The sequence below is a fragment of the Cariama cristata genome, unplaced genomic scaffold (assembly GCF_000690535.1).
Source record: "Cariama cristata isolate BGI_N322 unplaced genomic scaffold, ASM69053v1 scaffold40517, whole genome shotgun sequence".
Classification (NCBI taxonomy): Eukaryota; Metazoa; Chordata; class Aves; order Cariamiformes; family Cariamidae; genus Cariama; species Cariama cristata.
In genome coordinates this window covers 1-17,119 of record NW_009625674.1, presented here as the reverse complement: position 1 = coordinate 17,119, position 17,119 = coordinate 1, and the positions used below count along the sequence as shown (strand labels likewise).

The 17,119-nt window shown below is 39.0% G+C and overlaps 2 protein-coding genes across 2 annotated transcripts; one reads left to right on the top strand and one right to left on the bottom strand.

Moving 5' to 3' along the window:
* Positions 1 to 7: 7 nt before the first annotated feature.
* PSTK (phosphoseryl-tRNA kinase) lies at positions 8 to 6,676 on the top strand (the record flags this gene model as incomplete). Its single annotated transcript, XM_009703690.1, has 6 exons — positions 8 to 86; positions 484 to 682; positions 1,138 to 1,213; positions 2,192 to 2,285; positions 2,488 to 2,652; positions 6,636 to 6,676. Coding segments are annotated over 6 exons (654 nt in total), but the record flags the coding sequence as incomplete, so codon positions are not given.
* A 989-nt stretch (positions 6,677 to 7,665) lies between these two features.
* IKZF5 (IKAROS family zinc finger 5 (Pegasus)) lies at positions 7,666 to 15,686 on the bottom strand. Its single transcript, XM_009703689.1, has 4 exons — positions 15,620 to 15,686; positions 14,221 to 14,384; positions 13,748 to 13,930; positions 7,666 to 8,911 (listed from the first exon to the last, which is right to left on the bottom strand). Exons 2-4 carry the CDS (start codon positions 14,351 to 14,353, stop codon positions 7,968 to 7,970), a joined length of 1,260 nt encoding a protein of 419 aa, XP_009701991.1. The 5' UTR covers positions 14,354 to 14,384; positions 15,620 to 15,686; the 3' UTR covers positions 7,666 to 7,967.
* Between the last annotated feature and the right edge of the window lie 1,433 nt (positions 15,687 to 17,119).

The following is a 17,119-nucleotide window of genomic DNA, read 5'->3' as shown; positions in this document are numbered from 1 at the left end:
CACATCTAGGCCGCTCTACCTGATCTTGGATGACAATTTTTATTATCAGAGCATGAGATACGAGGTGTACCAGCTGGCTCGCAAATGTAATTACTCTTTGTTCCTCCGCGTAAGAACGTTTTCAGCTTTGTAGGAAACTCAGGGCACTTCAGCTGCCTTATTTTAAGTGCTTTTGTGGAGTATCTGTTATTCTTAATTGCTAGATTCCTGCAGTATAGTAAGCATCAACTTCACTTCATTGCTGTAATCTTAGATATTGCTAGGTCACTTAAAGCCTTTCTTATATATGTTGCTCTCAGAAATTGCTACTTCAGCAGCCTTGAAGGTAAAATTGTTTGTATTCTTTTTAGGTTTGTATTCTTTTCAGGCTCAGAACTAGTGTAGGAGTTCCTCATTCATGTAAAGCCTTTCTCATGCACGTTGCTCTCCAAAATTTTTACTTGAACAGTTTCAAGGTAGAATTATCTGCTTATGTTCTTTTAGATGCCTTGAGCTTCTGCCAGTTATTTTTAGAGTGTCCACTTGAATGCTGCTTGCAGAGAAATCGTCTAAGAAGTCATCCGTTACCTGACCAGACAATATATTTAATGGCAAGAAAAATAGAAATGCCAGATCTCAAGAAAAATGTTTGGGAACAGAACAGCCTCATTCTGAAAAGTTTTGATTGCACTTCAGAGGATAAGTAAGCTATTGGATTGACGCTGGGGTTTTCACTAAGTACTGTTTTCATAAATGGGTGGGTAGAAGCTTTTGAGTATCTAAACAGTATGTAAAAAATATTCCGTATGGTGATTTTTGGAAGCCAGTCAGTTACATACAATACATGTCAGTTGTTGGGAACTCACAGCCACCGTTCTTTGCAGAGTTAACCTCAAAACTAACTGCATTTCTAAACTGTTGCGGAAAATTTATGTAAATTGTCTGAAACATTAAGACTGGAAATAATTGCCTGTAGTTTTAGTTGTAATTGTTTTTCCTCTGACTTGCTGTATGAAGATTATTTCATTGATTGCCTCATAAATTTAACTGAAAACTTGGGGTTTTTTCTGTGATGAGGTGTCATTACAAAATGAAAGAAAAATCTTCAGTGAAACTGGTTGATTAATGTGGTTTACTCTTGTTTGTTTGTTTTCTTAGTGAGCAGATAATTAGTTTGCTGACCACTGCTTTGGAAAATCCAGTGAAGCAAAATGAGGAAGACACTGAGCAAAAGGTAGCATTGCCTGTCTTTGCAGTCATGGCTCTTTCAGACGATGGTGGATGAGTTAGTCAGTTAGTCCTGAACTGTATTCAGAACAGACAGAAACTGAGAAATAGCTATTGCATTCCTTCATTATGAAAGCATACATAGCAGAGTTAGTCCTAAGTGAAATGGGTACTTCTGTCACCTTAAGTTAAACCACTGAACTACCTTTAAGAACACTGTTGTATGCTCTAGAGTAGTAAAAAGATTTTGGACACGTGCCCTGAGACAATGTGTCCTCGTGGCCAAGAAGGCCAACGGTACCTTGGGGTGCATGAGGAAGAGTGTGGCCAGCAGGTCAAGGGAGGTTCTCTCCCCCCTCTACTCTGCCCTGGTGAGGCCACATCTGGAGTGCTGAGTCCAGTTCTGGGCTCCCCAGTTCAAGACAGACAAGGAACTACTGGAGCGAGCCCAGCGGAGGGCAACGAAGGTGATGAGGGGACTGGAGCATCTCCCCGATGAGGAAAGGCTGAGGGACCTGGGTCTGTTCAGCCTGGAGAAGGGAAGACCGAGAGGGGATCTCAAGGCTTATCAATACCTTAAGGGCGGGTGTCAAGGGGATGGGGCCAGACTCTTTTCAGTGGTGCCCAGCGACAGGTTAAGGGGCACCGGGCACAAACTGAAGCTCAGGCAGTTCCACCTGAACATGAGGAAGAACTTCTGTACTTTGGGGGTGGCCGAGCCCTGGCACAGGCTGCCCAGAGAGGCTGTGGGGTCTCCTGCTCTGGAGATATTCAAACCCCACCTGGACGTAATCCTGTGCAACCGCTGTAGGTGCCCCTGCTTTGGCAGGGGGTTGGACTGGGTGATCTCCAGAGGGCCCTGCCGACCCCCACCATTCTGGGATTCTGTGTTACTTGTTTTTAAAGCGTACTTCAAAAATTGATGATGCCTAAATCAAACTTAATGTATTTGCATGTATTCCTTTCTGTTGGTCACCCTGGACAGGAAGCAGACAGAGCAATCTGTGCAGCTAGTGCTGTCCATCAGGCTGATCAGACGTGCAGACGAATCATCTCTCAGACAATGAAGGACGCAAAAGGTAGGTGTAGCATGTCTAGGCGATGCAAGCTAAACCTATGAAATGCCCTTGGGGCAAACTGTTAAGGAATCCCAACTCTGCAGGTGTGACTGAGGCAATCGCCTTCAGAATTCTGGTCAAAGTTATTTGTAGAATGTGAGTCAAAGTCTGTAAATTTCATCTTCAACCATGAAGTTAAAGTTCAGCTTTAATTTTCTTTTAGATCAAAACGTACTCCCAAGTGAGATGAAGAGCCTGGCAGAAGAACTCAACAAACTCAAAGCAGAATTTCTGGAAGACTTGCGGCAAGGAAATAATTTGAAAACCCGAACTTGCATACAGAATCAATATTCTGACCCTGCTACAACTGTAATTTCTTCATTCCAACGTGAGGCAACTGATGTAGTTAATAAATATATTTTAAAATAACAACATAGAGAACATCGGTGTTTTTTAACAGTCCAGAGTGTTTAAAATGCAGTACTCCCTCAGCAGTACAGCTGAAAACAGATTCGGAGATACAGCTTCCTTCTCTGGTGGCTCATGCCGTCTCTAACTCCTCTCCCCATCTTATAGAAGAGAAATACAGTCTAGCATACTGTCTTTGACTTTGAAGATCAAGCCAAGACCAAACCATCCTTCGAGTTTATTTAAATTTCACAGAATCGTAGAAAAAGTTTGCCTGGGAGGAACATGTGGAAGTCATCTAGTCCTGTTTCCTGCCAACAGCGGGACTAACTTCAAGCTGGATCAGCCTTCTTGCTGAGGTTTTGAAGAGCACCTTGGATGGTGACCTGCTCTGCTCTGCCAAAGGGGTAGCTGCGCATTTCCAGAGAATATGTGCCTGGGAAGGTATAAAAACAAGAAGTGAGATGGACGGCGCTTGGCTTCTCTGCTCGTTTCCCTGACAGAAACTGCAAAGAACCAGAAACTTGAGAGTTGTGTGCACGTACGCACACGTGTAGGATTAACTCCAGTGTCCAAAGGAACTTGAAACTTGGTTCCACCTTCAAAGTTGCCGAAACGAACACACATAGAAGTTCCACATACAGCGACAGCCACCTCACCGTGGTAAAAAAATCTGATTTCAGACACAGAAGCACTCTTGATAAGAAGGAAATATGAGGAAACAAAGAATTTGGAAGATGACCAAACGTGCAAGAGTAACAGTGGAAAGAAGGAAAAGCATGTCCTAGCTCAGCACTAAAATTAAGTATTTTCAAATTAAACAGACCGAACCATAAATGCAGTGTTCCTTGCTTACCCAGAAGGTAAGTTAACCTTCCTTACCATACCTAGATCACAGCTCATCGTGAGCACTTGGCTGCTTCTACCTGTTGAAGCACATGCCATTAAGAATTAACATGAGACTTAATTAGAAAGTGTTATTTTATTCATATCTTACAAAAGCAAAGCTTCACAACATGAACTACACTAGATATGGTTGAGTTATTTCAGAATTAACCTTGTCATCTGAAAACATTCACTACACAATAAAATTTATTTTACAACTCTAGCAGGCTTCGTTTTTGCATATAAAATATGCTCTTTACACTGAAATACATATTATTAACAAAGCAGGTACTTAGAAGCACATACACAAAAACTGCTCAATGAAAAAATGCTTCAGCAGGGGATAGATTTTCCTGCAGCAGAACATCCATTTGCTGTAGATTTTCAAAGAAGCTTAAAATTAATAGAAAACTTGCCAGTGAAGACTTCTAAATTACATTCCCTTCGTCAAAAAGAAACAAAAAGCAAACAAGCAAACCTCCCAAACATTCTGGAACAAAACAAATAGCAACAGATCATTTTGGTAGGAAATGCCACTGGAACACGTCTTCCAGCACTGAGTTTTATGTTAAAATGCCAATCAACATTTTATGTCAAAATCCTCTTCACCTAAACACGTATCAGTGAAAAAACAACTATTTTTCCCTGTTAGCTGCTTCACAGTTGGTTTAAGTATTAACCAAGATAATCGACTAAGATGTTCAGTCTAATATTTGCATGTTCATCGGAATATTCAGTCTCAAAATAGTTAAGTCTGTATTGAGTACTATAAATAGTGCATGTCAAAAATGCCAACAAATCTATAAAATAATCTAAAACAATAAAAACAAAAACCCCACAAAGTTAATGTTTTGCAACTACAGAACTTAACAGATTCAAGCTATGGAAAAATTTCAGCTCATTCCCAAACTTCCCTGTTAATACAAGTTCATATGCTAGTCACCACCTTACAATATAAGGACTTGGGTTGTTTAAAAATAAACAAGTTAGTGCAGCATAGCACATGGAGAACTCCGTATGAAAAGTCCTATTAACTGAGGACTCGATCCCACAATTCCTGACAAGCATCCCTTATGGACTCTGAGTAAGGCCTGCTTGTGCAAGGGAATGGTCAGGATCATACTCTAAAACAATTTTCCAGTACTAATTCTGGTCTTTAAATTATAGTAAATAATATGTACAAAATTATGGAAAACTAATATGAATATACACCTTCCAAACCTACTCGGTAGACAGAAGGAAAGAGAGATAGTCAGGGTACTGTTTGGCACAACTGAACAGACAGTGTTACGCTGAAAAATTAAGAATCCTAGTCGAGAGGGTGACCCTCTGAAGAACTAGTGAGTCAGCAGGGATCCAGCCCACAGACCTGGTTCCGGAATCAAGGGATGAACACCAAAGCCTGCTGCTGCCTAAGAACCCTCCCTACAAATAGGAGCCTGCACAAGGGAAGAAGGGAAAAAAAAATAAAAATCTTTTTATCATTGTTCAACCGTTCATAGATGTTCAAGCTAATTTTCTTTTCTTTAGGTACTCTGAAGCAGAAACAACGGTATTAAGTCATCAGTGTTAAAATACTTGTAAACAATTTGCAGGGTTTGGGGTTAGATTTTTTTTTTTTTCATACCAAGTTCTTTAACATACATTCCCTCGCAACAGAGGACCCCTTCCTAAATGAGGGCCCCGTTTCAGTAAGTTTATGCAGGCTTCCTCTTGCTACCAGCTACTTCTATCAGCAACCTAACTATTCTCCTATCTAAAATTTCATTCAGGGGCATCACGGTTCAGAAGTCATTTTTCTAAACTGCCAAATCATTAGCCGACACAAAAAGTCTATCATGTTTATAGGCACTGCCAATCAAAGTCCTAATGGATTAGAAACTGTGTAAATGGAATGGAAGGATGAAATCTCAAACATTTGTGCACATGGGAGTTAATCCCTCTACTGATACCAAGAGGGAGAAAGCCTGGAGCCGCAAACCAAGGAGAACTTGGCTGTTGTGATCGGCATGACTCAGTGTCATATCACCATTTCAGAAGTTTCCTTGTAGTTGCTAGAGCCTAGGAACAGAAGTTTGCGTCATCTATCAAAAGGCAAGGAAAATAACCTCTATAAATTACTGATTGTAATGGTCTTCAACAGCAACATCTGTTGTTCTGATACTGTATTTTAGCCAAATTTGTATTTTAGAATGTGTCAATATGTGATCAAAAGAGAGTTATTTCTACATTGTTCTTTGACTAGAAGAGTCATGTTACAAAACCTGTACAGGAGCGGTACCTTCCAACTGGATTCCAGTTCAGTCACCTTAGTCCTTAAAATAAAGGACTCTCCGTGTTTATGCACACAGAGTTGCGGTTTTACTTATAAAATAAATTTTAAAAGTACAAAGCAACAAAGAGATATTTTGGAATTACAAAGAGTGTCATCATGAAAAATGGAAATTACATTCTGTTTTACAAATCCACTGAAATGGATTTTGAACCAGGCCTGAAACCAAAAATATTTTTAGGAGTGACAGTGTGTTATCATTCACCTTCGCTACACTGGAAATGCCTCAATGGCCTATTTTTGACCTCGTCACTACACAACTATGTGCAGTCAAGAACCCAGTTCCTTCAATGGGTTACTTAAGCACAGAAAATTCAACAGTAGGTAAGTTAGGAAGAGAAAAACATATTTGGATCCCAAATTTTTAATTCATTAAAGTCAAAATTACTTCTAAAGCTAGAATTCTCAAAAGGATGGTTTTTCCTATGTTGATCTTACACTGAAGTCATTTTCAGTTCTTCTGTTGGCTTCAGGAAGTTTTTGCTCCCGTAATAATGTAAATTTGAACAAACCAAACATTTGCTATTCAGATTCCAATCTCGTACTTGCAGAACATTAATAAAATCTTCCTGCTTTTAACAAAAGTTTGCTGCCATATTTTGCTGATAATAAAAAGGGAAAATATAAGGGAAGCTTTAATTTGTCTCAAGTAAGACAAACTAAGGTAAAAGTGCATGTCTAAACATGGGAAAAGTAACAGTTCTTCACTTTTTTGAAACATTAAGAGCTTTTATTATTTTTGCTAGGATGTTTTATTAAGGTTTATATTAAAGTGCCTGTCCGTTAGCCTAGGTGCTTCTAAAGATGTACAGTATTAAAAAAATAAACATGTGCAATGGACGTCATGTACATCTTTAGTTACCATTTGCCACCTACAAATATTAATCACAATGACTTCAAATGTAGTCAGCCGGTATTCCTTTGCCTACTACATGAACAGTTCGGAAAACCCAGAAGCCATTCCCCTTATTTCTAGCACACCAGAAGGACAACAAATTTAGGTGAGGGGACAAGACAAACTGACTTCCAAGTTAGCTGAAGTTTACAGTAAACTAGATTATACAACTTTCAAACATACAGGCAACCTATCAGTTGTAGCTTGGCCCGAGATAAAACTGAACAAATTATTTTTAATTTGTAAACCTCTTGTCTGTCTCTATTAGAACTTCTATCCGCAAGACAGAAGACTAATTGTGCAAATTTTAAGTATCTGTACAAATTAGTTTAAGGCAGTTAAAAATCTCATGGAATATATATTAGTTCTACAAGCTTTTTATTATGACTGTTTAAAAACTACCTCCTTTTAAAAAGAATGGCATGTAAAATTTTGGTAAGTGTAGTTTAAAATAAGGTGTCTCATTTACTTTTTCTTTTGTATAACAGTGAATGACAAGCTTTCAATTCTTTTTTTTTTTCCTAAGAGAGTTTCATTCACAATAACCTGTTATCTTCTAGTTTTGTGATGAGTTTTAAAAATAATAGTTAAATTAGTGTTTGAGCCCTAGCATGAGGAATTTAGACTATACTAAGCAAAAACTCTATTAACCTTCATCAGATTAAAGCAAATTTTATACCAAATTGAATTTGTATGTGAAAGTTGCTTCTGTTTGCTTTTCCAGTTTGGAGTAGCTAAGTTTTTAAGGATAAGTATGTCTCCAAAGTAACCATACGTGTATTGCATTAACCTTTCCTATTTTATGGTTAATATATTTTGTCTTGCCTAGTAAACAGCCTGATAATTGCATCCTATGTTTCAGGACACACGCCCTGTTTCTACATTTGTAGAATGTTTCTTGGGATTAAGTGCAAGCAACTTAAATTTAGCAACCAAAGCATGTCAATGCATTCCAATTCTTACAGCACACACTCAGCTTTTTTGAAAGGCTACACATAAAATAACAATCACATCTTATACAAAATTTCCCTGGCAAGTTTTATGACATCATTGAAATAAATTTGCCTCCTTTGTCAAATCAACTGATGTGAAGATTCCTTATGGGAATGTGCAAGCTTTCGTTCAGCAAGTATGAAAAATATACTGTAATATGTTAAAAAACTAAATGAAAGCATGTTCTCAGTCAATGTTGACTATGTTGGCCTCTTGCAAAATGGCAAGCAAAGTCATACTTATTTTTACACTTACACCCACATATGTTGCACTGAAAAGGATTTTCAAATCCATGACATCCCATATGAATAGTATAAAGTATATTGTCCGCAAAATACATGTCACAGTGTTGGCAGTGATGCAGAAGCTGAGGGTCCTGAACCGGAAGGGTTGGAGCTGGAGTACTTGGTTGACTGTTACTTATGCTGGGAGTACTGGTGTGGGCACTGCGATCACTGCTGGGACCTGCCACGGGACTATAGTTCCTTTGATTGTGTGTAGATCGAGGATCTGGGCTGGTTGGAGATGAACTCTGAGGAATATTTGCTGACACAGCTGAAACTACTGCAGGTGCAGCAGGCTGCTGTATCATGAAAGGCTTTTCGTCTTGACAGGAAACAACATCAGGAGAGGCTGGATTTTGGTTTTCAGGTGGCAAGCTAGATAACTGTCCGGCTAACGTAGAGAGCTGGTTTAAAGGATTATCTACCATAAGGTCCTGTGGATCTCTTGGCAACCCACTGCTCTGGGTTGGTTTTGTCATGCTCTCATACGCTTCAGTCTGGATATTTGGGATTTCATGAGTGAAATCATTAAGGTAGTCTGGTTTCTGAACCACCATGGAAGGTGGACTCAAATTAATTAATGCTCTTCTGCTGTACCCCAAATTGCTGGTCTTCTTCTGCAAAACCCCCCACATTTTCTTGCTGCTTAGGGAAGACCTGGTACCCTTGATAGGCACCATTTTATGTTTGCGTCTGCGGTGATGAGATAAGTTGCTTCTGTCACTGCAGCGAAAGGAACACAATTCACATTTGTACGGTTTTTCACCAGTATGCGATCGCATGTGAGCTTCCAGATGACGTTCGTAAGCTGATGCAAAGGGACACAAATGGCATCTGTGTGGCTTCTCACCTGGAAAATTAAAATAGATTATACTATAGCATCTCAGAGTGCTTGAAAAAGGCTTTTCATGGAACAGAAAGTAGCTAACTGGGAGTTGCCAATCAAACAAATTCAGCTTCAGAGTCACCGCTAGTCTGGAGTTTAGCCAGGTATCTGCTGGAATAGCGGAGTAAATTTAGACACCTCCGCCTCACCCAAGTGATAAAAAACATAAGAAAAAAAGTGGTCAGAATTAGCATAACAGATAACCTGACTAGGAATTGCAGCAATGATGCCAAGGACTGAATGCAACGATGTTTGTGTGATGCTCTTGACTGGATCCAAACTCTACCTCACCTATAAAGCACATAAGCAGTTGGCTATAGGAATGTCTGTACCACCAAAATGTAATCATTCTTAATGATAACTGTGTTTGAACATTAATGAAGGGTATCCTTTCAGTATCTTCCAAACATTCCTACTTTTAAACATCCTAGAACTATCAGCTAGCTAACCCATGTACACACACATCCATTCAAGAACTGAATGTTGAAAAAGGATCCTGTGGCTTATTAAAGAAAACAAAAGCCAGCTAACCCCTGGACAGCTGTGTTCTCTCCCAGACATGACAGCCAGGTATTCTCCTTTCTGATAGGCAGAACTCTGTTCTTCTTTTAAATAATATTTAGGGATACTCACATTAACACTTTTAAAAGTACTTAGAAAACTTTCAAACATAGTTAGAGGCCAACACCTTTGTAACATAATACTTTGGGACTTTTGATTTTCCTTTCATTGACTGATCTTCTAGGAGTTTTTTAGATCCAGGTCTGCAACATTAGAAATGCCTAAAGGATTTGGTGCATGTTCAGGTGCTGAAATGAAACATCATCTTATCTTCCTATCTACAATGCCAGGACAATTTCTAAATCATTGTTGTGCAACCAATTCTCTTGCCAAACAGCATGACAAACTCAAAAAAAAAAAAACCCAAACACCAAAAACAAAAAACCAAAACATTACTGGGCTCCTTCTCTTCAGCTTTTACGTTCTTTTGAAGCATTTTCTGCTACTTTAAATATAGATCAATACACCTGTTTTGTGGCTTTCAAAATCCATCTAGAAGAACTGTAAAAGCCAGCAATCTGAATACAGAGAGGGCCACCATTACACTGCAAGCACTGTACAGGCCCCGTAAGATGGCATGTAACCAATAGAGAAAGCCTTTCCCATGGCGAGCATCCCACAGTTTGGAATCACAACCTAGGATGATGAATAGAAGCTTTTTTTTTTTTTCCCCCCACCTACATCACTGCCTCTTCAACAGGAAAGAAAGCAATTTTTGTGCTACCTCTAAGTACCTTATTTGCACCAACTGAAACCATGATTTCTCCATAACTGTATATATGTATTCATATATACACACACACTCACGTGTGTAAAGATCTGGAGATCTGATACAAACAACAATGTAAGAAGGCAGAAAATCTCCCTGCATTCACAAAAAACTTGCCAATCTGAATAGTCTTATTTAATTCTAAACTGGTTACGCAAAGATCTGCATTGCATGTTGCACGCCCTTAACACAACACAGCTGGTGAACTAATTATACTGCTGTCAGACTCAGCATGAAGTTAATTCTGCAGTAAGTTGCACTTAATAATGGCTGTGTGATCATGCCTGGGTCATAATTACTTTGGCACATACCTTCCTGCACTTACATGTTATCCAGGATGCATTATTTGTTTACTTACATTGTTCTAAGGCTACTAGTCACCTATCGCTTCCCTATTTTAATGCCGATTCAGTCACTCTGAGCCTTCGCAGTCCATGCAATCCATCTCTTGGCCTTCTGCCATGCTTCCGAGCAAAACAACACTCATGTCTTGGAGCTCCTTGCCCGCGAGTGAAAAAACAAAACCAAATCAAAACCAAGAACAAAAAAAAACCAACCCCAAACCTGCCTTGTTCCAGAGTCCTCTGTCTCTGTACAAAGAAACGAAGCAGGGCTTTCTGAAAAGCCATTAAGGTAAAGGTAAAATGGTGGTACCATCAGGACACCATGCAATGCTGTATTGAAATTAAGGATACGAAATGTATTGTAAGAAGGCAAAGGGCAAACTATACAGAGTAACAAAAAGGCCTCTGGCAGCCCAAGATTCTCATCTATGTTATAAAGCTGAAACAGTATAGGGAAATGAACAGTTATCATTGTACAGTTACTGGTATTTCATTAGGCATCAGACATATTTGAACCAATAATTTGGCTATAAAGCGTTCAGTGTGTGAAGGTGTGTTCTAAACTGCTGAAGCTCTTTGAGAGACCGTAGGCTGACCCCCTGCCCCCATATCCCTCTCTCACTGCTACCCAGCTTTCTGAAACAGAAATAATTCAGACTGCATGATTTTGCAGTAGAGTGATGTGTGCCTTCAATTTGGCTACCTTTTCCTAGCACCTTTGTGAAAGTTTCTTTGATCAGTCACACATATGCCCTCTGATAATGGAAATACCTGCAGCAGCACTAAGACAGTAGTTATCCCACGTGTAAAGCTCCGTTCTTCTGGTATAATGCTAACAATATCATATACTACAACCATGAGAAACAACTCAAAACGTTAGTTGAGGCACAAACCCCAAGTATTACGCTTTGCCCTAAAACCTGAATTTGTGTAGCTCACAGCATGTTTGCTTCTGAATAACGACCATCGGGTCAGAGATTTCTAAGGACATTTCTGAGCATCCCAATTCTTGGTTGGCACCTGTCTTGCTTTTGTATATATTATGCTGCAACCATACTGAAATGGTCATGATCGGCAGCAGGTATTGTTCTGCTACCTCTAGCCACTTAGTGACCTCTACTCCTTGAAGTAGCAGCAGGGTAAGAAAGCATTCTGAAAACAAAAAAGAACTGTTAACCTAAGATCTGAGAGTATAGAAAAAGGTAGGCAACTTCCTAGAGTAAGAGGAGGAATGCTGACACTATACCAATACCCACCTTTTGATACTTAAAAGAAGGAAGATTTTATTTTTTGCTCTCTAGTACAGCTACATTTTATGACATTTCATGCTAAGCAACAACACAGTATTTCAGTCATTCTGTTTCAGAAACCCCATGCACACCAAAGCCATCAAAAACATCTCAAGAATTAGCAAACACAGAATACCAACATCTTTTAGTAGCAATCTATATCGCCCATCACAGCTCTAGCAGTCCATCTGCTCATGCTGACAACTGGGCAATAGTAACTGTGGGCTTGGGGATGCAAGTTTTTAGATGGCAATAGCGATATGCTACTGGAAAGACATGAAATTTTCAAGTGGATGTTACTTCTGCATCCTTAAGTAACATTTAAAAGTGAATTGCCTAAGTCTGCAGTACAGTTTCTCCCACTACATGACCCTCGTTTCACAAGCTCAGAAATAGCACTGCACAGAGTAAAGCTGTGAAGAGAAAAATATCTCCCGTTGTCTGCATACCATATGAGGCAAGTGGCAGGTGAAGCTGTAACTGCTTTATGAAAAACTAGACACATGAAGAAAAAAATTGCTCCAAAACACACTGCTGCTTGGCAGATCTACAGCAAGCCACGGCATTAACGCTGTGTCAAATGCAGGTACACAAGCCACAGTATTTTATCCACTATTGGAACTACACAAAATTTCCACTGGGAATCCGAAAACCACAACAGCTTCACACAGAGGTAGCTCATGGTAGCACAAGAGAAGAATTTACAAGATCTTCAGAGTCTGAACCTCAGAACTCTTTGACTTCTCGTCGGTTGCCATTTTCTATCCCGTTACACCTTGTCGAAACGCAGGGCCTGCGTAAGTAGCACTGACTTCCCCAAAATACATCCTAGCAGTTAGTGGAAGCAATGGTTCACAGCAAAGTGAGAATCTGACTAACAATAACCGTACCTAAAGAGAGCTACAATTACATCCAAGTTACAACAATGCATTTCCTTCAGAGTGAGCCCCAGAATGCCACCTACCCAACACCACTGCAATTATACACTTGGAAGTTTTAGGACAGTCCATACCAGACTGGAAACCTGTAAAAACTTCTATTCTTTAGAGAAAACTAGAGCAATAATAGGCTTGTGCTTTTTTTTTTTCCTTAACAGCCGTAACACCGATCTTCTGTACCGGTGTAATATATTTGGCAGGCACCAAAATCAGACTTCACAAGGAACTTTCATTTGTTTTCTCTCATTTGCCGAGAAGTTGGAGCTGACTTGAACAGTTTAGGATGTTCTAATTTTTATTGAGTTTTGCTTTTCAGCTTTATAAACCCAACAGTGGCAAACGCTCTTAAACAAGCCATAGTAAGGATTTTTTCTTTTCATTACTGTTATTAATCACTTACTGATGATACACCCTCACATTTGAATATTCTACCAACAAGAAAACTTTATTCTTATTACTATGTTTTGTACGTCCACATCTAGAAGGTTGTACACAACAGGAATATTTTCATAGCTAAACCACATAGGAAGAAAAGCCCCTGTAAATCTCCATGTGGCAGCATGTATGTTTTTCACTTTTCTGATTAGGAAGGAAAAACTAAAAGTTACATTCAGGGCCCTTCAATTTACACTGATGCTTTCATGCTAAACTTTACTCCCATATATAGTTACTTCAAATTCAGTAATCTGCAATAATAAATGTAAGTAGGAATTTGCATAATGTACACGGCACACCTTTACAAAAATAGTCTATTAAAAAAACCCAAAACACAGTTCTAAGTGTGTAGCAACTCTAAGAACTACCACACCGCTTGAAGATGCTAACTCCTTACAACCAAATCATAACATTGAGTTAATACCACAATGGCTCACAGCAAAGTACTGCAGAATATTTCATACCTGTATGAATTCTGATATGTTCTATGAGCCGTGCTGTTCCTTTGCTGGCATAGTTGCAGTATCGACACTTTAACTTTCCATCAAACGTCCTTTCAAACCCATCCACTAACATTCCTGAGTTTTCATCCAGTGAAACTTCAACAGAAGGATGATCCAGACCATTCTGATCACCTTCTGTCCCAGCTGTGAATAATGCAACATAGATTTCAATCAAGAATCAGTAGAATAATAGCTATCATGTTGTCAGAATATGCCAAGTATCTTTTGCTTCTCTGTGCCCTCAGTCTTTAAATATATAGAACTATAAAAACATACCCTGATTAAAATAAAGGTACATACATATCTTTTGTGATATGAAAATGACCATCAGAAATGCTGCCATACAATTGTAGTAGTCTGCATGATTACCTGGAATGTAAACAGTGCAGTTATTCTCAAAAAAGTAAAATTCGATAGCACTGAAATTAGCTTACCTCCCTGAAGAGTCTCTGCTTCCTTGTCTCCACTAACCGATCCAGAAATCATATTTACATGGTGAGTCTGCTGTGTAAGATATTCCTGAAAATCTTTTACAAAGTCCAAAGGTTCTGGCTTCTTTTCACCCATATTCGCTCTTTATGTTTACAACCTCTTGTGCCTAGAAGGAAAAATGTTTTCAAAACACAGGTGTCATTGAATACGAATGCATTCATAAAAACAAGGGTTTTTTAAGTGAAGGATTAATTTCATCATACAGCATGACTCAATGCACAAATTGACAACCATAAGAATATTATTTTCAGAATTTTGAACTCATTAAAAATCACCAAATACATATTACTGGGGAAACTGTTTTCAGCAACAGTAACCTAAGGACAATATCAAATAGGATAAAATGATGAAATAATGAAAATCAACTTGCTTTTTTTTTTTTTCTCTAATTGGATCATACCTGAATTTTAGTTTCCTGCTAAGTAGCAAACATCCTCCAAAACGTACTCCCAATGGGTCAGATAGAAAGCACAGAGCACAGCTTCTCCACTTTCCCTAGAAGGAGAAAAAGGAAATGCAAGTCCATTACTCTTCTCAACCCCCATGAGTTTTAAGAAAGAAACTTGAAAAAAAATATATGTTTTGAAAGACAGGTTCTAACGCTCTACTGCTATAAGCTTAATAAAACAATTACACTTTCAGCAAGAACTTTTCAAAGACGGCATTCACTCCTTCATGTATCTCACTGAAAGAGTATGTGGCTCCAAAAAAATCCCAGAGCTAGGTAAGTCAGTTATGGCAACTGTAATGCTGGGAAATCAACTGAATGTTGCCAATTAGCAAACATGGAAAGAAGCCTCATAGAAAGCAGTATTTCATAGTTCTTCCAAAGTTCTAGTTTCCTATGCTGCATAAAAGTCTTAATCCATTTCACTATTTTGCATTGAAATAATAAAAACACTCACTAGTAGTCATTGGTCATGCTCTTTTCTGGGATTGTAAATGACAAACCTCTAGAGTCTCAATTTGCAACGAACTTGTGAAGACAGAACTTCGGATTCAGTTGGAAAGAGGGCAATGAGTCAGTCACATTATTATTATTGCAGATTACAATCAGAAATAATTTATAATGCTACATTTTCAATAAGAGTATCTCCTTTTTTTCCCCCCAATAGCTACTAAACAAAGCATTAGCTGACCTACAAAAACACAAGTCCCCAGTTCAAGGCCACATTTAAACACATTCTTCTGTATTTTCAAAGTTATTGACAAGCGTTAGTTCATTTTTGGCATCCAGATGAGCATGTTCTTCCACATCATACCTAAGTGTGCTCAACTGCTATCATTGCTGTTAACATTAAGTTAGTTCTGAATACATCTTTACCTATCAATTTTGCCTACCTTCTTTCAGGTGTCACCAGCCTCGTGTAGGCTTAAGTTAATTTGTGTTCCATTTGTTGGTGTCTCCTGCAATAAAACAAAGATATCAGGATATGAATTAAAGATATGGAAAACAAAAAACAGGACAATGTAATGTAGGGTCCTGACCAGGTCAACTTTCACTGAATTATAATAATAAGAAATAACAATTTAAAAGTAAACCATTCTAAATGTTGAATGGTCCAACATGAAACATATTTTCACAGAAGAATCTGTGTATCCTTTTGTGTAAGGCACAAAAACTTATCTGATCAATTACTTTTATAATTACATTTTTAAAGAAAATGACACAAAATTTTAAAAATCTGGTTGGGAAAAAGACATTATTTTGGTGATCGACTGCATAAAACTTCCTTTCTCTACCTCACAGATTTAATTTTAAAATATTCATCCTTTTTTTTTTTTATGTCAATGTAGGTAAGTTGCCACAATTTAAGGACTGCCTCAAACCTCTACTTCTTTTATGCATAAAAGAACCTTTTGAGATTTCACATTGTATTTTTTACAGATTCGCAACCAGCAGTTCTCCTTTTCAGGGAAGAATGATAATAGATCAGATGCTTGCTATGTCAACTACTGCAAACTAGTAAACGCAATTCTAATGATTAGAAACCTGAGGAGACCAGCTCATGTTTCATGCACTCGAACGGGCCGATCGCATTAGATGTTACTCAAGTTCTACCTGTACAAAACATTTTCCGCACAGACAACTACACCTTCTCCAGCTTCATACACTGACGGGTAGAGTACTGGTTACTCATTTCCTACACAGGTGTAACTGCTGGATTTAACATTAGTTACAGTGCTGATGCATCCTAAGTTTATTGTCTAAGAAGCACCATAGGACGTGCTAGGATGAAAAGCGTTACAAATACTTCAACTAAACAATTCTGCTAAAGAAAATAATTCAGACAGAGTAAAACCAGTAGTTTAACACACATGGTCAGAACTCATACTGCAATAATTATAAAAGAATAAAAAAAAAATGACTACAAGCAGATGTATGCATCCTGTTTTCTTATCAGGAATCAAGGAAAAAAAAAAGGGGGGGGTGTGTGGAAATCTCTCTGCCCCAGTCTCATCTTTTCCAGTGCAAATGACTTAAAATTAAAATAAGGAAAGAGGAAGGATCCCGAAGTCTGTCCAAGCCCTTCCTGCTTCTTCTCAAGGAGTTTTCCGCGTGGGAAGGGGAAGAGGAACCGCAGCGTTGGCGGTTGCCGGGCCGAACCCCACGACCTGTCACCAGCCACGGAAAGCTGCCGGTTCCTCCGCCACCCCCTTTCCACCCCAGACGGTGTACGCACAGTCCCACGTTTCCTCCACCCTTCTCAGACCCACGCCGCCTTCTCGCGTGGGAGGGAAGCAACACGGCCACGGGAGACCTCCACGTAAACCTGGATTATCCCCTGACTTCAAAACAAGGGAGAAGACATGGGACTGACCCGGCGCCCCGCTCCCGGT